This window comes from Bombina bombina, chromosome 5 (genome assembly GCF_027579735.1).
Source record: "Bombina bombina isolate aBomBom1 chromosome 5, aBomBom1.pri, whole genome shotgun sequence".
Taxonomy (NCBI): domain Eukaryota; kingdom Metazoa; phylum Chordata; class Amphibia; order Anura; family Bombinatoridae; genus Bombina; species Bombina bombina.
The window spans coordinates 1,086,183,863-1,086,206,667 of NC_069503.1; the positions used below are offsets into that span (position 1 = coordinate 1,086,183,863).

Consider the following 22,805-nt stretch of genomic DNA (forward strand, 5'->3'; position numbering starts at 1 on the left):
GTGCTTTATTATCTGATGTCATGTGACCAACCTAAAACCCAGTGCTTTATTACCTGACCCTCATGTGACCAACATAAAACCAAGTGCTTTATAATCTGATGTCATATGACCAGCCTAAAACCCAGTGTTTTATTATCTGCCCCCCATGTGACCAACCTAAAACCCAGTGCTTTACTATCTGATGTCATGTGACCAATCTAAAATCCAGTGTTTTATTATCCGATGCCTACTTGATCAACTTAAAACCACTGCTTTATTATTTGACCAACCCAACACTTTATTATTTGACCCTCACGTCACCAACCCATCACCTATTGTATTATTATCTCCCCTTTAATGTGTTACCAGAGATCCATTTGTATAGTGTATTAAATTGTTTACCAATAGATCCTATACTTTTAATGTATCAATTGCCTGTTAAACCCCCTACCTATACCAACATTTTTAATACTAAAGTATTGGCTATGTAAAAGCCAACATGGACCATCAGAATAAATTGCACTTCCACTAGGGAGTGGAAATAATGTGTACTAAAATGTTCCTTTTCACTTGTTCAAGCCCAGCCCATTTTAAAAGGTTATGGTCAAAACAATTTCATTAAAAAAAATAAACCCAAACAAACATTTTCTATAGATTTTATACCCTTTATCTGGTATAACAAGTAATTATAAACACATCAAGGGAAAAACTATTTTACTGTACACTGGTCCTTTAAGATATGCAAATCTGGCATGTTGAGGACTAGAGTTTAGAAACACTGATGTAGCCACAGAATACATAATGACTCAGTTCTGAAAAGTTATGTTTATTGGTCTTTAATAAATACAGTTACCCTTTCCCATTTACAGAATACATTTAACACTTTCAACTTCTTTGGATCCTAAATAAGTCATTATCTGCCACAACAAAAGAGAGATAGACTGCAGATCTTATTATAAACAGGATCGGGTAAAAGTATAATTAAACAAATATGCAATATCAAATCAGGAACTATGTATTATTTTTTATTTTGTATTAAGTGGGAAAATATATGTATATACTCAATAAGCTTATGGCGCGGTAAAACTCATCTGAGAATAAAAATCACAATAAAAATGGACAAAAGATAATTTGCAGAGAAATTAAAATTCAACAATGGAATTCAAAGTAATTGTGTAGTAACTAAAAGTACAACATCATCAAGATTATTTATATTTCCAACATTAAATCTTTTGTAGATTGTTATATAATTAATCAAATTACAATTATACATGTTATCAAGTGGAAAAAAATGCATATATTATGTTAAAAAATTAGATCATTTTTTGTGTACTTTTTCCAATATTAAAGGTAGAAAAAATTAAAATACTATTTAAGTATTTAGTTTCAATTTTTACGCTACTACTTTTTAGCGTTCTAAAAAAAAAAAATCTGAAATACATTTAAACATACAAAAAAGGTCACAATTCAGTGGCTTATTATAGAAACTAAATTTCTAGCAAATATAAACTATTAAAATAGATTTTTTAAATGCACAAAACATTTATAAATATCTCTTCTGAAATTATTATTTACAGTTTCTCCAGCTTTTTTTTCCCAGGTAAGCAACTTGATCTGTTTTACATTTTGTAAGTGTGCATTAAAAACAATACAGGAGAAAATTGCTCCTAGTGGGAGGGTCTTAGTGATGGCTGAAGACAAATCACTAATTGAAGGCAGAATTAGCCTAGTTATCTTCGTTAATATAACTTGAGTATTATTATAGTAATTAATTGGATGAGCTAGTAGCAGCTATTTTGGATTATCAATGGTTAAATAAAGCACCCTAAGTAACTTTACTTTTCACTCCATAGTATCTTTGGTCCTCAGAAATCTCTAGCTCGTAAAGTTTATATCAGTTTTAACCCCTTTGCTGACAGAGGTTTCTCCAGCAGTGAAGGGGTTAAGATTTCTCCAAATCCATACAGTTGGCAGGAAATGTTGTCATAGGTAGAATGTGACCAAGCTTAGCAGGAAACTTCCATAGACTTTGGAATGTTGTGATCAGAGCTGTTTACATTGTTGTTTGGGACGTCCATTCTGCTGTCTGTGTGGGAGCGGCTACGGTTGCCATCGCCGGTGTGTGATCGGCTTCTGGCTCCCTCTCCCGTGTGGGAGCGACTCCTTGATCCTTCATTTGTATGAGACCGGCTTCTATTTCCATCCATGGATGAAACACTGGAACCAGACCCAGTGCGGGATCTCATGAGTCTCGTCATGCTGGCTGCAGGCACTAAAGAAGCGGACACATATGTTATCAAAGAGGGCTATTTAAAAACTTGTTGAAATATATTTTCTACTTAAAAAAAGCGTATGTTAAAGTTGTTTTTTTTTTTATAATTTTGAAACTAAAACAGAAAGTTTACAACTGGTCTGAGGGATAGAAGCTCACTGGCTGAAAATGATAAAGATTTTAATGCAAAGGATGTACATTTCTTAAAACACAACAATATCTACTACCATTTTAAAATTCCCTCTTCTAAATGCGACAAACTAAAATATACTTTAATGCCCTTTTAAGGAAAGAGTTACTTGAATAGGGAACAAGTTAAATAGAATTCTAGGAATGGCTTAAAAGTCATAGGGGCCGAATTATCAAGCGCCAAATGCCCCTTGTTTCCGGCGAGTCTGAAGGCATGGCGGAAAAAGAAGTTATGAAGCAGCGGACATGATGCGCTACATTTTATCAGGTCCGCTCGTACTTTGATAAATATGCCCCATAATATAAATACACAGTAGGGCTTTCCAAATACATTTATTAGTGTTTGTGAAGCATACTCCTGTTTGCAAAAATGTTTATGTTAAAGATGACCCTGTAAAGGGAACGGAGGATATGACCATTTCCAGGGCCGGCACTAGATATTGTGCTGCCTACGAGGTTTACGAATGAAATGACACTTCCCCAACTCTCCTTTATAAACCCAACCATAGTCAGTAGTAGACCTACTACTAGTGCAGAAATTTGTTTGGGCCCCCCAAAGGTAACTCAAAAGCAAGCAATAATTTACATGCTGCTCTGTATAATGATTTTGCAACATATTCTGCGCACGTCTATGTATAGAGTGGCTGCTATGGCCCCAGCACTTGGCGCCTGGCATCACTTCACCTGGTGCACCAATGGTAGTTCTGACCCTGGTCAGTAGTTTGACATTTCACATGAAAGCGTGCTGAGACCTAGCTCATGGACCCCATATGAGAATAGTTTTTCTAAAAAAAAAAGAAATCAACTCCTACCTGGTTCCTGTAGTCCAACCTTGTCTAGTTAGAGCGAGCCCAGACAAGCTGTGCACAAGCATTTGTTGTGTATACTCTGCTATGGAAAGGATTCCAAATAAAGGGCCAGATTACAAGTGGAGCACTAAATATCGCTTGCATGCAAGTGATATTAGCTCTCCGCTTTGTAACACCAGCGCACAAGAGCGTGCTCCCATAGGCTCCTTTGGAAGCCTCGTTCTGATGGCGTTACAGACAGCATCAGAACCTTGCACAGTGAAGGGGTAAGCAGTGCAGAGATGGACAGCAGTTAGTATATATATATATATATATATATACTATTATTATGAATATATACATATATGTGTGTATACACACATATGTGTTTATAAATACATAATTGTGGTCTATGAGAACACACAGTTCCCTAGACAGCAATGTAAAGGCACTTTTCAGTGCCGTTTTTTCCCCTGCTTCCACCAACTGTAAAGCCCCAAAACTGGCTAGTGCAGTTTTTTTTTTTATTAAAAAAAATGCTAGATTTTTTTTTAAAAATAAAAAAACTACAATGCCCTCTATTATGAGGGCATTTAGAGCACTTTTAGAAAATTAAACAGAGATCTAATCTCTCAAGGTCGCGGTAGCAATAACCAGCCACTTGTAATTGATGGTTAATTATTGCGCTCCCGCAAACGGCAAATTTACAGATTAGATAATTTAGTGCTCCACTTGTAATCTAGGCCAAAATGTTCAGGGAATATACATATTTATATATATTTGTGTGTGTGCATTTATATATTTGTCTTCTGTAGAATTGGATTGAAACATTTACTTACTTTCTTTAAAAAAGGGAGATATATTTAATAGTATGAGATTGTAATATAAAATGTTTAATTTATGTGCAGTTAAACATCTTTGCTAGTAAGCAATGGGCACTACCATGTTTTAACTTAAAGGGATACTGAACCCAAATGTTTTCTTTCATGATTCAGATAGATCATGCAATTTTGAGCAACTTTCTAATTTACTCCTATTAGTTTGTATTCGTTCTCTTGGTATTTATATTTGAAAAAGCAGGAATTTAAGCTTAGGAGCCGGACCATTTTTGGTTCAGCACCCTGGATAGAGCTCGCTGATTGGTGAGTACATTTAGCCACCAATCAGCAAAAGCTACAGAGGTGCTGAACCTAAAATGGGCTGGCTCCTAAACTTACATTCCTGTTTTTTTAAATAAAGATACCAAGAGAACAAATAAAAATTGATAACAGGAATAAATTAGAAAGTTTCTCAAAATTGCATGGTGTATATAAATCATGAAATAACAAAATTGGGTTTAGTATCCGTTTAAGTCGCCCCTTATCAATCTTTCCTGCTGAAGACAATCAGGGACAGATATAATACATGCAATAAAAGAAGCTGTCTAAATAAGACTGTGTGCAACATAGGATAATCTAAAAGGGTTTCCACATAACTTTGTTTGCACAAACAGATATATTACTTTTTAGAAACTTAGATACTTTGTAGAAGCTAAAACTTTACACTTATATTTTCAATATTCCTTTAACCTCCAGATTTTATGACCATTGGTAACGTCTATTGTACAGTTACATAACATTAAATTATGATAAAATTATTATCCTTTTAAAATTTAAAGGGACACTGACAAATGGATTTGATTATTTTTGTTTTGGGACATGAAAGAGAAAAAAGAAAATGCTCTAAGCTCTAATATGCAACAAGCATTAAACATTAATGTGCTGTTTTTTGTTTGTAACTGTGTCTAACTCTTGCACTTTTTTTTTTTTGTGTTTTATATCTTTTTCAAAACACACAATTGACTCAATGGGACCAAATTATCAAGCTCCGAATGGAGCTTGAGGTCCCCGTTTCCACGCAAGCCTTCAGACTCGCCGGACACAGTAGTTATGAAGCAGCGGTCTAAAGACCGCTGCTCCGTAACTTGTCCGCCTGCTCTGAGGCAGCGGACAGAAATCAACCCGATCGAATATGATCGGGTTGATTTACACCCCCTCCTAGAGGCCGATTGGCCGCAAATCTACAGGGGGCGGCATTGCACAAGCAGTTCACAAGAACTGCTTGTGCAATGATAAATAGATGATAAATAATAGATGTATAGCGTATCATGTCCGCTCGCACTATAATAAATTGGCCCCAATGAATTAAGCAGCAGCCATTGTTCATTTGGAATGATTAACATTGTACTGCAATAGTTAAATGTGCTATAACATGATACATAGATATTGACGTCAGATAAGAGCCATAGGCCCAGTAAGTCTGCCCGATATTACCGAACAGTATAAACTTATCTAGTTCGTAGGATAGTCTTATGCTTGTCCCAGGCATTTTAAAAGTCCCCCACAGTGTTTGTCATTACTACCTCTTGAGGAAGTTTATTCCATAAATCAATCACTCTTTCTGTAAAGAAGTGCTTCCTCAAATTACTCCTGAATCTACTACCCTTGAGATCATGACCCCTTGTTCTTGAATTTTCCATTTTATATAAAATACCCACAGCCTCAGTTTTACTAAGCCCTTTAACGTATTTGAAAGTTGTGATCATATCACCTCTTTCCCTTCTCTACTCTAAGCTATACATATTTAGGTCATTGAGCCTATCCTGGTAAGTTTTATTTTTTAGACCATGTACCATTTTGGTAGCCCTCCTTTGCACTGATTCAAGTTTGTTAATATCCTTCTGAAGATATGGCCTCTAGAACTGCACACAATACTCAAGATGAGGCCTAACTAATGATCTATAAAGTGGCATAAGAACCTTACTATTTCTGCTGCAAATACCTCTACCAATACATCCAAGCATTCTGCTGGCCTTACTCGCTGCAGTACTATATTGTTTACTAAGTTTTAAATCATCTGAAATAATAATTTCCAAGTCCTGATACATTTACAGTATGTGATGGGGACTGAAATAGTCTTGTAAGGCCAAGAAGCTCTGTTATTTTTATTTTAAAATAATAAAAAGAAAGAAATTGATAACTATACAGTACCTCTTGTTATTACAAATGTGGTTATCTTAATATTCAACTTTTTCACTAGATAACTATTTAAGTTACCTATTTGCCTCAATTCACTAAGAGGTCTCTCCAGCTTCACTATCCTCTCCAGTTTAACCAGTTCCTATGTTACACCATGTACTTGATTCACTAATGCTCACTCATCTCTTCAACCTCTAGTGAGTCTGCTGAACAGCATAGCATAAGTATTGGTGAAGAGAGAGCTCATATGGTATTTTTTCTATGGCTCAGTAAAGGAATTTTACATTTCTAACTGCTGTTTATGATGATTTAAAAAAATGTGTTTAAGTTTAAATTATTGATACTACAATAAATTCATTTCTCTCTCTCCCACACTCACACCAGCTTCTTTAAATAAAATATATTACTATAATATTTACTTACTGTAGCCCATGCCCTGGACAAAATATTTAAATGCTTCAGCAAGTTTTCCTGGCTGAAATAAAAGAAAAGGAAAAAAATGTTGACCAAAAAAAAAAAAAAAGAAAGAAATTTGACAAATGGCAAAGTTATAAATCAGATTTCCTGTGTTAGTAACCAAAAAAAGCTATGGAAACAGTGAATTAATCTGAAGGAGATGAATCTTTTAAAAAGCCTCACAGTGTGTGAAAAAGAATCTCCACAGAACATCATTGGACTAGTGCAGGGGATTTGCAGGCCTCCCTAACAGGTTTGGAACCCCCCGGACTAGTGGTAACCTGGAGACTTCATGTGGATTTGAAGTTTACCATGAGGCCCTGTCCTTTTCCACAGAGCAGGAATAAATATTAAAGGAACATTAAATATATTCGATCTGCATAATCAACAAATGCATGATAAAGCACTTAGGAAACAGTAGTTATAAAGACAGCTACTCCATAACTTGTCCGCTGCCTCTGAGGCTGCAGTCTTCAATCTGCCCGATCCTATACGATCGGGCTGATTGACATCCCCTGCTAGCGCGCGAATCTGCAGGGGCGGCATTTCACAAGCAGTTCACCAGAACTGCTTGTGCAATGATAAATGCCGACAGCGTATGATGTAGGCATTTATCGGTGTGCGGCGGACATGACACTCTACATCGTATCATGTCCGTCCGCACTTTAGTAAATCGGTCACTTAGTCTGAACATCAAGTGAGTAGATTTTTTTTCTGACAAATTTTAAAGTTATGTCTATTTCCACTCCCCCTGTGTCATGTGGCAGCCATCAGCCAATCACAAATGCATAGACGTATATTCTGTAAATTCTTGCACATGCTCAGAAGGAGCTGGTGACTCAAAAAGTGTAAATATAAAAAGACTGTGCACATTTTGTTAATTAAACTAAATTGGTAAGTTGTTTAAAATTGCTGCTCTATCTGAATTATGAATGTTTAATTTTGACTTGAGTGTCCATTTAACCCCATCAAAATCATGCATTCCCTCTACACTTCCACTTTTTACATTTAAAGTAACAAACATGATTTCATGAATTTCAAATTCAATTACAAGAATTGATGTAGATGTACTTGCATTTGAAAAAAAATACAGCATCTAATATGTATAAGAATGTGTGTGTATATAATATAGTACAGCACTGTGTAATATTTGATAAAACATTCTCTTGTTGTTTATTTCAGTAGTAACACTCAATAAAAGTATGCAATTTAGGTTACTCGTACCCAAATTGTAAATTACACTAACTCCAGTGTTTCACTTAAAACAATTTGACTGACTTAAAGTGAAGAAGGTAGTACTCTCAGTGTAAAGAAAACACCTTTATTAGAGCAACGTTTCGGGACTATCTGCCCCGTTCTCAAGCTAACATACATTAAACTGTTTACACAATTTATACACAAGGCAAATAGTGAGGATCCAATCCACAGGCCGCAAGGGGGCATGTGCTAAAGTGACATCATACTTGTATCCTAATTGGCTTAACTTAAAGGCACAGGCCTACATATTTTAACCCTAGCTAGCCATTGTTAAGAATTGGACCTCAAAAATAAACATAGCTAAAAGCAAAAAACAGAGAAAAGAATATATTCCTTATATTAGGGGCATTAAATCAAACTCTCTATTGAGACCCCTTGGGTACATAGTATCTAGGGTCCAAATCCATTTGGCTTCTTTATATAGCAGTTCCTTCATTCTGTCTCCCCCTCTTGGCTTTTTCCTGGCATGGTCGATCACCATGAATTTTAATCGATTGGCTTGGTGGCCTTTTTCCAGGAAATGGGAGGGGACAGGAAGATGGGCAGTTTTTTTAATTTCTATTGTACTTGTGTTGGCAGAAGTGGTCCTTGACCTTTTGTGTAGTCTCGCCTACATAATGTAGGCCACATGGGCATTTTAGAGCATACACTACATATGTAAGAGTAACTTGTTAACTATTCTTTGAGAAAGCGCAAACCGGCGTGAAACGCATCAGATGACTTAATCCTCGTCCTTGTCTTTCATACAATCGTGAGTCTGTTCCTTTATGTAACTTTTAATGTATCTCGAATAAATTTTCTACTATGTTTTAACTTATCGAAAGATGTCTTGTGCATAGTGTATTGCCTCAGTCTATACTAATAGTTATATAATTGTCCTTTACGGATACACTTGTTCACGCTCCTGGGAGTTTACCTCTTTGTACTCATTTATCCAGAGCAGTACTGCACAGTGTGGATATCCTCATCACAGTACGTTGTTATCCGTGTACACATGCTGCTCCATGCTGTATGGATGACAGCGTTCAAACTCCGCAGTGAAATACAAGCTAACTAATACCAACCCACGAACTTCCTTTCTCTTACTTGTGAAGTAACCTGGGATTTTAAACTTCTTACCCGTGTAGGGGTGTGATATTTCTCCTCCCTTGATCATGCTATTACATTGGGTGCATCCTAAGTCACTGTCTGTTGAGCATGTACCAATCTCTTCCCCATTGTGTTGCATTTGCAGTATCATGCCCTAGGGCAGTGATTTGCAACCTTTTTTTTTGCCGTGGCACACTTTTTTACATAAAAAAATCCCGTGGCACACCACCATCCCAAAATTTTACAAAATTACACATTGTAGCCTAATACAGGATATATATATATATATATATATATATATATACACTGTACTGTGCTGTCATGCCATGCCTCCTACAAACTATACATGACATATTGACATTCATTCACAAACAATCATAATGATTGTCAGTCTGCCGCGGCACACCTGAGGATCTCTCACGGCACACTGGTTGAAAAACACTGCCCTAGGGTACTGATTGAATTCTTGGATCTCAGGACAAGCTTCCTTTAACAAAAAACAATTCTTTTTTATGATGTTAAAAACTGTTACTCATGAGTCATAGTGTTAAATGTACTAACAAAGGAGATCCTAGTGGAATTATCCCCTGTATATGTGTTGGTATCAGTAGTGGGATTGGTTTGGACATTATGCAATTTATGTGGGCTATAACCTCTTTTCACAAATTTCTCCACAATCTGTCCTGATCTTTCCTGGCGCTTCTCAGGGTCTGAGACTATTCTGTTGACTCTTATTAACTGCGACTTTTAAGAAGGCAACCCCCCTTTCAATATCATTTTTTAAAAGAATCAAATTCTCAGGGGTGCCCCGCCACAGGATGAACAAGTCATCCATGTAGCGGACCCACCCCAAGCAATATTCCCTGTATAATGGATGTGCGTATATGTACTTTTCCTCTATCATATCCATCACAAGGCAGGCGTATGATGGGGCCACATTGGACCCCATCGCTGTCCCCTTTTTTTGTAAGAAAACGTGGTTGTCAAACATGAAAAAAATACTAGACAAAACTAGCTCCAACAATCTGACTAGAAAATCACATTGCATAACGTTATACAGCCCACTCTGAGATAAAGCACTCTGCACACTCTCAACCCCCACCTCGTGGGGGATGACAGTATACAGAGATGTCACATCCCATGTGGACAACCAGACATCATCTAGGTTAGTGAACTGTTTGATTTTATGGATGAAAGCCATGGTGTCTTTAACATATGATTTGCCACTAGTGACTAATGGGGACAAAAGCTTGTCCAAGAATTGAGCCGTGGGACTTAATATTAGAGCCAATCCCTGCCACTATAGGGCGGCCAGGGGGGTCTACTAGGCTTTTGTGAATTTTTGGTAATACGTAGAAAACTGGATTCATAGGGTTTTTGATTAACAATAATCGGGCCAACTTCTGGCTAATGATATTGTTCTGTATACCCCTATAAATTTCCCACTTAAGTAACTTAAACATGTTCCTGGAGGGGTCACTGTCCAGTTTCTCATATGTTGTGTAGTCCTCTAGTTGTCTGTAAACCTCACATCTGTATTTACCTGTGTCTAAAATGACAAGGGTGCCACCCTTGTCAGCTTGCTTGATGGTAATGTTACTGTCATCCCGTATAGATTTAAGGTCTTGGAATTCCTTTTTTGTAAGATTTTGATTCCTGTTTTTTTACTGGAAAATTTTGTGTAAGGGACTTGAACTGAGTTTAAACAACTTTTATAAAGGTTTCCACAGCGGATTGTCACCTGTGGGGTTAAAGTGGCTTTTGGTATGTAACCCCAAATTATTAGTATCAAATGTGTCACCTCCAGTTTCTTATGGAGGGTATGTGGTTATCCAAAATGCCTTGAGTCTTAACAACCTAAAGAAGTTTGTCAGGTCTACCATCAGGTCAAAGGGATCCAGCTCCTCAGAGAGGCAAAAGGATAAACCCTTATTGAGAACATATATCTCATCCTGTGAGAGTGCCCTGGAAGACAAATTTACAATGTTTACCTCCTCTTCATTTGATTCATCCATGCTTGCATCCCCACTCCTCTGCTTGCCGCCGCCTCCTCCTTGTCCGCCGTCGCCTGTTGTGGTGAAACCGGTACTCACCCCTAACAAAGAAGAGGGAGATGTGGGAGGTGCTGTGGTGCGTGCTTCCGTTGTCATGCCGTCAGACCCTGAGGATGATCAAGTATCGGATCCAGCATTCCGCCTCATATGGTAATTCGGTCTCCTGGCATATGTGTTACCTGGCCTCCTCCTACAATGGTTCCATCTGTAAATGTTGCCGGTGGTGTAGTCTTGTTTGTTGCGCCAGAACTTCCAGTGCTTTCTCTCCTCTACTTCCTGTTTGAAGGTGCTAGTTGCATCCATGATGTCATTCACAATCTCATCATACTCTTCCTCACCGGCTGTTTGCCGTAATTTGTTTTGCTGTGCTGTAATCGCAGGTCCTAAGGTATTGAGCTCTAAGTTTGAAAATTCATTGTTTAATGTGATAATGTCCATTGAGCTCTAATTAAGAACCTGCTGGTATTTTGTGCAAAACTCTGTATTGTCGGCAAAGAAGGTGGGCTGGAGTGGGGAAAGCATCCCTCTTGAAATTTGCCGAACCCTGTAGTACTCGACTAGGATTGAGGAGTGGATGTGTAGATTAATTTGTCTTTTCATCAGTCTCTCAAGCTCCCTTTTTTGTATGTCCTTATCTGGGGCCGTTAGAAATTCTCTGGGTCCCACTGTGAGTGTAGCTATGCGTGCTGCCTCTTCCTCTGTATATGCAAATAAACCCATTTCGCTTGCCATGGCCACCAAGCCAATCAATTAAAATTCATGGTGATTGACCGCGCCAGGAAAAAGCCAAGAGGGGGAGACAGAATGAAAGAACTGCTATATAAAGAAGCCAAATGGATTTGGACTCTAGATACTATGTATCCAAGGGGTCTCAATAGAGAGTTTGATTTAATGCCCCTAATATAAGGAATATACTTAAAATTCACAGTTTAGGTACCCTATGCAAGCTTATTCTTTTCTCTGTTTTTTTGCTTTTAGTAATTTTTATTTTTGAGGTCCAATTCTTAACAATGGCTAGCTACGGTTAAAATATGTAGGCCCGTGCCTTTAACTTAAGCCAATTATGTCACTTTAGCATATGCCCCCATTGCGGCTGGTGGATTGGTTCCTCACTATTTGCCTTGTGTATAAATTGTGTTAACAGTTTAATGTATGTTAGCTTGAGAAACATTGCTCTAATAAAGGTGTTTTCTTTACACTGAGAGTGCTACCATCTTCACTTTTTGTACTATACCCCTTGGACCTTGAGGGGGTCCCTGAAGGTTTGAGCACCTACTATAACCTTTTTTGGAAGCATTTTTACGGAGACTTTAATAGAAGTGTGCTGATCTGAACTGTTTTATTTACAACTGACTTAAGTTATTTGAAAATATTCAGATGATGTTGGGTCAGCAAATTTAAAAATTGTATTTAATTGTTTTTCTTTGACCAAATTGCTTTAATAACAATTCACTCATGGGTATCTAAATAATATCAAATGTAAACGATTTAGTTTGTAGCATTGTATTTGTGATCTCTGGAATTAATGATATTTTTGATAATCACATTTAATTGTGATATTTAAAGGAATAGTCTAGTCAAAATTAAACTTTCATGATTCCAGTAGAGCATGCAATATTATGCAACTTTCTAATTTTACTCCTATTATCAATTTCTCTTTGTTCTCTATGCATCTTTATTTGAATGTAAGCGTAGGAGCCGATTCAGCACCTGGGTAGCACTTGCTGATTGGTGTCTAAATTTAGCTACCAATCAGCAAGCACTACCCAGGTGCTGACCCAAAAATGGGCTTTTAAGCTTTTTTAAGCATTTTCAAATAAAGACATCAAGAGAATGAAAAAAAAATGATAATAGGAGTAAATTAGAAAGTTGCTTAAAATTACATGCTCTATCTGAATCAGGAAAGTTTAATTTTGACGAAACTATCCCTTTAAGGAGTGTTTAACCCACTGTTTTTTTAACAGAGTTCTAGTGTACTGCTATACCCAGATAGCCAATGGTTTAGTAAGGCACTTTTTTATTTTTTAAATTTCATCTTAATAATTTGATTAAAAAAAGAATGACAATTCTAAACATAAAACAAGTAGAATCAAGTAGAATCTGTAATCATTTCTGTACGATTTATAAAATTACCATATAATCTTAAAGTGTTAAAATTTGTACAAGTAGTAAAACTAAAATGAAATAAATAAATAAAAAAAATAAAAAATTAATAATATTACCTGAACAACTTGAGGGAATCCTCCACAATCTGCCATCTTAAAAAAAACATTAGTATTAATTATATATTTATAATATTCAATGTATTGTATATTATTTAGAAATGGTCTATCAGATAGAAAGATAGATGATAGATAGATATGCAGTGCAAAGTTAGTTTACAAATAAAAAATAAAAATAAAAAAAAGCTTAGGAGATTGGCATTTGTATAATCAATTCAACTGAACATCATTTTTTTTATTATTTTTTTTCAAAATAGCTATACTAAACTCAAGTTCAAGCAACAGAGATTGGCTGACTTAAGCCAACAGATTTCAATAAAAAATCCACCTGGGCTAGACTCCAAAGAAACCATCATTAATGTTGCTATTGGAGAATATTATATGGGAATCATTTGGCTTCTTGGTGTTATGTATGTTCCCCAGAGAAAAAAAAGAGTTCAGTATAGTTTGTGTTGGATGTCTATTTTAATCAAGAAAATTGTAATATAAAATAAGGGTTGTAGCAACAAGGACAGATTAATCAACATATGCAATACATGTCTGAGACCACTAGGGGGTAGCCTAACATATTTTTACAAATCTATTGCGCCATGTTCTTATGCAGAATTAAAATTGTAACAAAAATGACAAATTTGAGCTGAATTGACATAACCCTAAAATTAGTAATAAATAATAGTAAGTATAATTCATAGAATCTAGTTACCTTTAGCAATGTTGTTTTTGTAGGGTCCAGTTTGGAATTACATTCAACCTAAATAGTTAAAAAAAAAAACAGTATAATTAATTCTACAAATTATCAAAACATAGAACTCAAAATTAAATGTATAAATATAAATATGTCATGTTTTAGCATAAAAAGATTAAATTAAAGATGTTTATTTTAATTTTGAATTATCTGGAAGTGGTTTATGGGCTAGAAGCTCACTGGTTGATAAGAAAAAAAACCTCAAATACTTCTTGTAGACAGAGACTACCCTCATAAGCATAAATACAATGTTGTTGTTTTTTTACTATAAATACATGCAATTTTCAAGAAACAAAAGCCCATAGATTATTTTAAACAGCCCTATTTTAGATGCAAAATAAAGAAGAAAATACTTTAACAAAAGACTGAGAAAGTTCACAAACTGTACAGTTAGAAATTGTTCATATGTAAATAAAGTTGTTTTTTTTTTTTTCAAATCAATTTCATTTTTGGCTTTTATATGGATGACTTTACCAGATTCCCTGCGCTTGATGTGAATTTTGAGTATGGTCAATGTTGGAAGACATTTGCTTTTATTTGTAGTTATTTAATTATAGTGCAGGTTGTGATAAAATTCAATTTTTTTAGTTCTGGGGCTTTTTAGTTATATTTAAATCCCCTTTAATATATCATACTTCCAAAAATAGTCCAATTCTAACTAGCCATGCAGCATATTTTGTCCAAATGTGGTAAGTCTCAGTTTTAAAAAATATTCTATCAATGCTTGTAAACAGATGCCTTTCATGGTACTGCGTCATAAGTGTGATTTTTAGACATCAGATGAATGTTCAAAGTATAAATATGCTCTTTTTACCATTTAATAGGTAATCTGAGCTATTGTTGCAAATTGTTCTACACTTCATACTTAGCTTGCACAAACCCTGAATGTACTTACCACAGCATCAACAGCGGGTGAACTGTCCCCAACCACTAGCAATGCAGGACACCTGTAAGCAAATATATCCTCATTTTAACATGCTTTCATTTCTCGTTTGTTAAATGTATACTGCAGAGACAATCGTTTGATTTAAATTAAAATATATATATATATATATATATATATATATATATATAATTCTGAACCCAAAGGTAATTAATGCAGTTGCAAAATTAACACTAAACCATGAAATAAAAAAAAACAACAAAAAAACAAATAATGAGGGTGAGAGGGGATATCCTAGTACGGTTTAGCTCCTATAATGGGTTTCTAAATTAGTTTTCAAATCATTCCTTAACTAAATGCAAAATGGAATGTAAAGGGCCATAATAGTCCACCAATAAAGTCTATAGTAGATTTTCATAGATAATTAATTTGTCCTTTTTCTAAAAGATTAGGATCAATCTTATAGTTATCAAGGAACATTTTATTATTGCATTAACATGTCCCTTCAAATATCTAAATTAAATAATATCTGTAGAGCAGAAATGAATAGTATGGTTTAAATTATGATAGAAAAAATGGAAATTAAACCCAAACAAACCTTTGGTTTTATGTTGAGGATTGAAAGGAAGACCAGTCCAGTGGAATGAACTTTAAAAGTGTCAAATTAGTAGCATAGGATCTTAAAGGGACATGAAACAAAAAATGTATTTCATGATTCAGATAGAACATACAATTTTAAGCAACTTTCTAATTTACTTCTATTATCAATTTTTTTTTCTCTTGGTATCTTTATTTGAAAAGCAGGAATGAAAATTTAGGAACCAACCCATTTTAGGTTCGGCACCTGGATATCGCTTGCTGATTGGTGACTAAATGTAGCCACCAATCAGCAATCGCTATCCAGGGTGCTGAACCAAAAATGATCTGGCTCCTAAGCCTTCATTTCTGTTTTTTCAGATAAAAATACCAAGAGAATGTAGAAAAATTGATAATAAGAGTAAATTAGAAAGTTGCCTAAAATTGCATGCTCTATCTAAATCATAAAAGAAAAAAAAATTGGGTTTAGTATCCCTTTAAGATATTAATTCCATTTTTTTAAAAATTTTATTAAGCCTTCATCTAAACTGTACACAATACCATCTCCAGTGGAGTAGTGTATGTATATATATATATATATATATATATATATATATATATATATATATATATATATATATATATATTTGACTCACTTTAAAGTAGTAACATTTGATCCTGGAATTGGTCGCTCAATCTCCAGATCTCTTCGACTGCAATTTAGAGAAAAAAATATAATTCAGGCATTTTACAAGTTGCATATTTTTATAAACTTAAATTAAAGCACATTTAGAATATACTTTACCTTATGTAGGATTTCACAAACAGATGCAGATTATTCTGATTAATGTCATTGAGAATATGTTTGCGATAGGTGTGTACTAAGTCATGGTTGCTTTGTATCTCCTCCTAATTACAAAAGGAGAAAAAGTAGATCATTATATCATTAGATTAAAGATGGAGGATGGGTTAAGCTGTAGTTTAGAATTTTAAAAAAAAATAGATGAGAACACAAGAGAACAAGTTAATTGTTATACTAATTACTTAATAAAGCTAAATGTTAACAATGCAGTAGATTTTGAATGTCATATAAACCTTAAATATCATATGGAATATAAGCATGGAAGATCTGTGAGTTTTTTTCTAACTTATGTTCTATAATTCTTCCAAATGTAAAAGTATTTTATAATTCATAAAGAATATGTTCTTTCATGGTGAAATTGTCATCTTACATCCATACAGACAGTGATCCCTCTAAGGCCAGGTTTGTGTGCAGCCCAGCATTGAAACAGTTAATAAGGGAACCACACCTTGCAGTCTGTATTGTGTAATGTTTGCTAATTGCTCTAATAAACTATTTCACTGCTGGGCAGCTCACAGGGAGGGAACACTGCATACAGAACGTGAGTATGGTGAATCCCAAAAGCATAAATTCCAACTCAAAAGCAATAAAATATTGTTGAAAGTCCAAAATATTGTGTGAGATGAGTATATGACAATTGATTTGGTTCACATGTTGACAGCTATTGTTCTAGAGCACTGGTTTTCAAACCTGTCCTCCGGCCTCACTAAAAGGCCACATTTTGAGGATATCCGAACTGGAGCACAGGTGAAATAATCAGATGATTAGTAAACATGGTTATTTTACCTGCTCCCATCCAAGGTTATCCTAAAAATCTGGCCTGTTGGGGAGGCATGAGGACAGGTTTGAAAACTAGTGATCTAGAGGAATCGAGTGGTGGTGGAATAATGTTCAACTCAAAATGTGATTGGCTCCAAACATGAACAATAAGAATATTACCACCTTGGAAATCCACCAATGTCTCTTAAATAGACAAAAAGTTGTTTTTATTTTTTTTTCTTGAGCAATAGAGTATCTTCACTGATCATTCTACTGTGTATGGTCTTATCCCAAACGATGAGATGTCATAGTCATCCATTCATGCGTTTTGCAATGCTAAATTGTTTTTAGCAAGGTATGATGCGCGATCAGTGAAGATGGGTGAATCTTGTGCCATATTCAACACTGATTTGCTCCGAACATATAACTTTCTTTACTGAAAGCAACATTCAGAATTTCACTTGGAAGTCAAGATTGGAAATTGTATACAATTGTTGCATTGATACTGAAATGTCAACATCTTTTCTGCCTAATCACTGGACCACTAGAACAAGTCATGTAGGAACATTTGTTCTATGATTTGAACCAGTGAATAGCGCCTCACCAAAGATCAGATAGATTCTTATAGGTTGCTAGGTGTTCAAGGATGTAAATTTAGATATCTAAAAATGTTTTACATATTGAATTAAAAAACAACATATACTCTTTTTCACATTACAATTTACGTGTATCTGTTAATGATTTGGTAAGAAATAATTTTATAATTTTAATAATAATAATTGGACTATGAGATATCACAAATTATACAGCAATCATTTTCTAGTAATATATATTAACTTACTTTTGCAAACAGATGGGAAATAAGCAGGTCAGGTAATGCGTGGGTCCATCCTGAAATCTTTTGAAGATACAGAAAAGTTATAATGTACCAAAATGTGTATGTTTAAAGGGACATTGTAGACAGACAAATATCATGCACATGTAAGTGTAGACATTTCTGCATGAAAAAAGTAGTTCAGTAAAAAATATTTACATTTAAATTTTAAGTAGCTGGAAATGCATGTTTGTGCACAACTAATACTGCTGTATAAATGCTTAGTGGGTGATATGTAACAAAAAATAGAAAAATATGATTATTGCTCTAGAATTTTAAAACCCTTGTACAAAAAACTAAGCAATTGTTAGTGACACCAGATGAGAATCCAGGTGGTGCACAAATCAGGAGCAAGTGTATTCTCCAATCACTGCCCATATTCTCATCTGGAGTAGTATGGGGGTGTTCCAGGAGGAAAACTTTGACTATGTGTTTAAGGTTTTTAAGGAGTGTAGCAGTGATTAAATGTGGCAATTTATGTATACTCATGAAAATCTCTTCAAATGAATGCTTGTTGCTAGCTATGCAACATATGCAAAGGGGTTAAAATATACTTAAAGGGACATGAAACCCAACAGTATTTTCTTCATGATTCAGATAGAACATTCGATTTTAAACAACTTTCCAATTTACTTATTTGATCTAATTTGCTTAGTTCCTTTTGTGTCCTTTGTTAAAAGGTATACCTAGGTAGGCCTAGGAGGTGGAAGCTAGCTGCTGATAGGTGGCTGCACATATCTGCTTCTTGTCATTGGCTTACCAATGTGTTTGGCTAGCTCCCAGTAGTGCATTGCTGCTCCTTCAACAAAAGATACTAAAAGAATGAATCAAAATTGAAAATAGAAGTAATTTAAAAAGTCGTTTAAATTGTATGTTCTACCTGAATCATGAAAGAAATAAAATATGTTTCATGTTCCTTTAAAGCTGAGCACTAATGAACCTTAACATCAGCATTTTAACTCTCCCTTACCTTGGTGGCTGCCCAGTCCATCCAGCCTTCTGCGCAGGGGTTAATGTTGATTAGCAGCAAGCCTTCTACCATGCTGGGGTGATTCAGCTAGAACAAAAACAGTTATTTTTTTATTTCAAAAGTGCAACTCTGCAAATTTCCACTGAAATAAGATATCTGATATTGTGAAAACTCCTGTGAGACCTAATTACATTTTATTGCTTGTTTTTTATCAGTATGGGAAAGTAATTATTTAGGATATTCTTAAAAATGTGTGTTATGGTCATTAATGCACTCATGCAAATAAAGAGCACCAATTAAATATATTATTATTATTTATTATTCACTTAAAAATGATTGGGACTGTGGTCATTTTTTTTATTCATGTTACCGTCCCAGAAAAACAAACTTACAGAGGTATATCCATCTCTAGTAAAGGTACGGGAGTCGTTCATATCAGACAGTGATTAGAATGAACTAAGCAAATTACATTGCTGAATTTGTTTAAATTTAAATAGCTTTTACATTATTTAAAGGGACAAACATCTCACGAAATTTATATAAATTGTTTAATTACATGTAGTAAAACTACTTTGCAATATACTTTCATTATTTATTTTGTTCTCCTTTCCTGTAATCTAATGCGGAATATTGTGGGCTTTCCAATTCATGTTAAACATGGAAATGCAGACACCTGTATTCTACACAGTCATTTGTTGCACACTCTAGTAAGCTGTTTATAACCATTCCTAATTGGCCCACTACTTTGTAGGCCTTAACTTTACCCTTATTTTTTCAATATTTAAACAACAAATATAATTTTTTTTTAAATACATGTGCAAATTATTCTCAGGCTAATCTTTGCCCTGAATACATAATTCAAACAATGATTTATTTAGTGTTTAATGTCCCTTTAATTCTGCTCTTTCGTAATCATCATAGAAAACGCCTGGGTTCAATTTCCTTTTAAAGAGACATATTGAAATGAGCAGGAAGTCTATGGTCTAAAGGTCTTTGGGCTGGCGACAATATTTAAGAATGCTCGCCAGTACTTCTGTTTCTCTGGTGGAATTCTTGAAAGCCGCAGTGTTTTTTGCTATGGTGCGTATACTGAATTTTCGTACAGGAAGGAGATGCACACATTACAAAAGTTCAAAATGAAAATAGTAATTTTTAAAATCATTCAAAATGAATTATTGCACCATTCACAAGAAAAACGTAATTTATCACAAATTTAAAAATTTGTATTTAAATTACATTAAATCCTAATTTGTACTCTGAATGTGCAAAAAACACATAGAAATTTGTACGTATACGTTTTAAATACAAAGCGTAATTGTTTTGTTTTTTTTCTATAAAATGAGCTGAACATGGGCGTTCCATGTCCGTGTACTAATTTATCTCTCAAATCCCAGCGTCATGATCTAAACATTTTCACCCTACACTGTTTTTTTCTCATTAATTAAAACACTAATTACTCTGAAAGGAAAACCTATACATATGATAATAACAGCGATTAAAAGGTGCAGTGCACTGAAAACAGCGTATTTTATTTGTATTAGGTGAACTATTAAAGTTTAAATATACCCTGGGGTCTCCCTTTTACATAGCAGAGAGCTCTCATTATTAATATGGGAGACATCTCGCCACTCGCAGGGACAGCCCATTTTCTTTGATAATTGCACCGACTGTCTCTGCAAGGCTAACGTGATTTTTCACGTTTTCGCTTGCAAACTTTTGATCATGGGGCCTTATGTGTACTTATAAATGTTGCCAAAATATACTTTGCTCATTGGCTAATTGAGACAACGCCACTTCATAAGCCTTAGCACATTAACATTTATTCTTTCTATTTTGCTTTCATTAAGACACTTTAATAGACACTTTCCCCCTTTCCTATAACCTTACTGAAAATGCTAAAAAAAACATTCCATTGATTATGCCCCAATAAGATGATGTGTCAATGAGTTTTCAATATAAAGTCCACCAAAGAAAACAAGTGAGAGCGCTAGTATAAAAATAAATATAAATAAAATATAACCTTTATTGGTATATATAAAATAAAGTAGGACAACACAGTGTCAAAAGAGCAAAGATGGGGCACCTCTGGCTGGCAGGCTTACGCGTTTCGGCATAGCCGTAATCATAGCATACTGAAGCCAGCCACAGGTGTTCCTTATGTACATAAGTAAGAACAACCTCATTGGCTAAAAACATATTGAAAAACAACACGCCCTGAGTTTAATTTAACCCCATACATACTGGTTGTGAACTAAAGATAACAGAGCAACAAGAGGTCATGAAACCATTTCTTGTACATATATTTTTCTGGTATTAACAAATAAATGAAATAAATACCAAGTTTAAATACTATTATCTACAATGTATTTGTTTGACCTGAATATTCTTTAACAAAGCCATAATGATACAAATTATGAATTAAAGGTCAAACAAGTGGCAAAGAGTTATTTAATTTCCAAATACTTATTTTTCTGGATTTGTGGTTGTGTACCACACATGAGAGTAAGGGCCACTTATTCAGGCTTCTAAGAACCTAATACACAACTATGCGTTCATGTATACCGCTTGATTGTTTAGACCCACTCTCTGTGATTAAAAAACAAAAGCAGAGTAGGTTGAAAAATTACCTCTATGCATTGATGTTTGAAATATACATATAGAGACACAATCTCCTATTTTCTTGATCCGTAGGATGACATATTTTTAAAAATTCTACAAAAGCCTATATTCTAAGAGATGGAATAGTTAGTAGTTATATCTCTAGAATGAAACTGTAATATGTACATATATACAAATAAGTGTAGTGTTTAAGATGATTGTTTATTTAATATGAGTAGCAGTGAGAATAATCTTTAGGAATATAATTGTATAGACATAGCATGGAATGAAACATTCATTTCTATTCCCAGTAATTTATAAGATCAAACTCAGAGTTCAATCCTTTTGGGACTCTGGTTTCCATCTTAAAAATCCACAGCATCTCTCTTTTAGAGAGTGCTACTTCAAGATCACCCCCTCTTCTCGGTCTAGGTACCATATCAATAGGCTGCCAAGAAAAACAAGTCAGATCTTGTCCGTGGATTTGGGCGAAGTGATGTACTATAGAAGTAGTAGCCTTGCCCACTCTAATGGTGGACAGGTTCTTTCTAATCCTACTTCTGATGTCCCTTGTAGTGAGCCCAATGTATTGTTTTCCACATCTAGTGCAGGTAACGCAATAGATCACGAAGGTAGATGTACAATTTAGGCAGAAATTTATTTCATAGGAGATACCAGTCACAGTGGAGCAAAAGTGTTCTGACACAGTCAGATATTCACATGCCCCACATCTAGAGCTACCACATTTGTAGGACCCTTTGCTAGTTAACCAAGCACTTCCTTGTGAAATGGATTTCGGTAGGACAGTTGGAGACAAGATATTTCCAATAGTTTTGTTACGTCTATAGGAACATCTAAGTCCTTCTTTTACGCATTGTATTAGTCTGTCATCTGCCACCAGCATATTAAAGTGATGTTTTACAATATTACAGACCGCTTCATACTGGTCGCTGTAGTCTGTCACGAAGGTTACCCCTTTCATGGTGTCCTTAGTTTTCCGATCTTTGTCTTTTAAAAGATCTTGTCTGTTCAGATTCTTAACTTCCCTCTGGGCCCTATTAACCACCTTTTTTGGATAGCCTCTCTGTAGGAGGCGTTTTTTAACTTCCATCATCTGTATCTCACCTTCTCTGGTGTCAGAGCAATTACGTTTTGCCCTCATAAGTTGGCCTTTCGCTATGCCATATGGCACATGCTTGGGGTGGCAGCTCTTGG

The 22,805-nt window shown here is 35.0% G+C and overlaps 1 protein-coding gene across 2 annotated transcripts in view; it reads right to left on the minus strand.

The window, feature by feature from the left end:
• Positions 1-785: 785 nt before the first annotated feature.
• The window catches only part of NDRG1 (N-myc downstream regulated 1), an 89,331-nt gene continuing 67,311 nt past the window's right edge, over positions 786-22,805 (minus strand). For both annotated transcript variants that reach the window (XM_053715374.1, XM_053715375.1), the window contains exons 8-16: positions 18,993-19,079; positions 17,990-18,046; positions 16,333-16,436; positions 16,184-16,240; positions 14,964-15,015; positions 14,027-14,074; positions 13,324-13,359; positions 6,669-6,720; positions 786-2,251 (exon numbers count right to left, since the gene is read on the minus strand). In XM_053715374.1, coding sequence (XP_053571349.1) covers positions 1,986-2,251; positions 6,669-6,720; positions 13,324-13,359; positions 14,027-14,074; positions 14,964-15,015; positions 16,184-16,240; positions 16,333-16,436; positions 17,990-18,046; positions 18,993-19,079 — 759 coding nt within the window. In that variant the 3' untranslated portion in view covers positions 786-1,985. The remainder of the gene's footprint in view (positions 2,252-6,668; positions 6,721-13,323; positions 13,360-14,026; positions 14,075-14,963; positions 15,016-16,183; positions 16,241-16,332; positions 16,437-17,989; positions 18,047-18,992; positions 19,080-22,805) is intronic.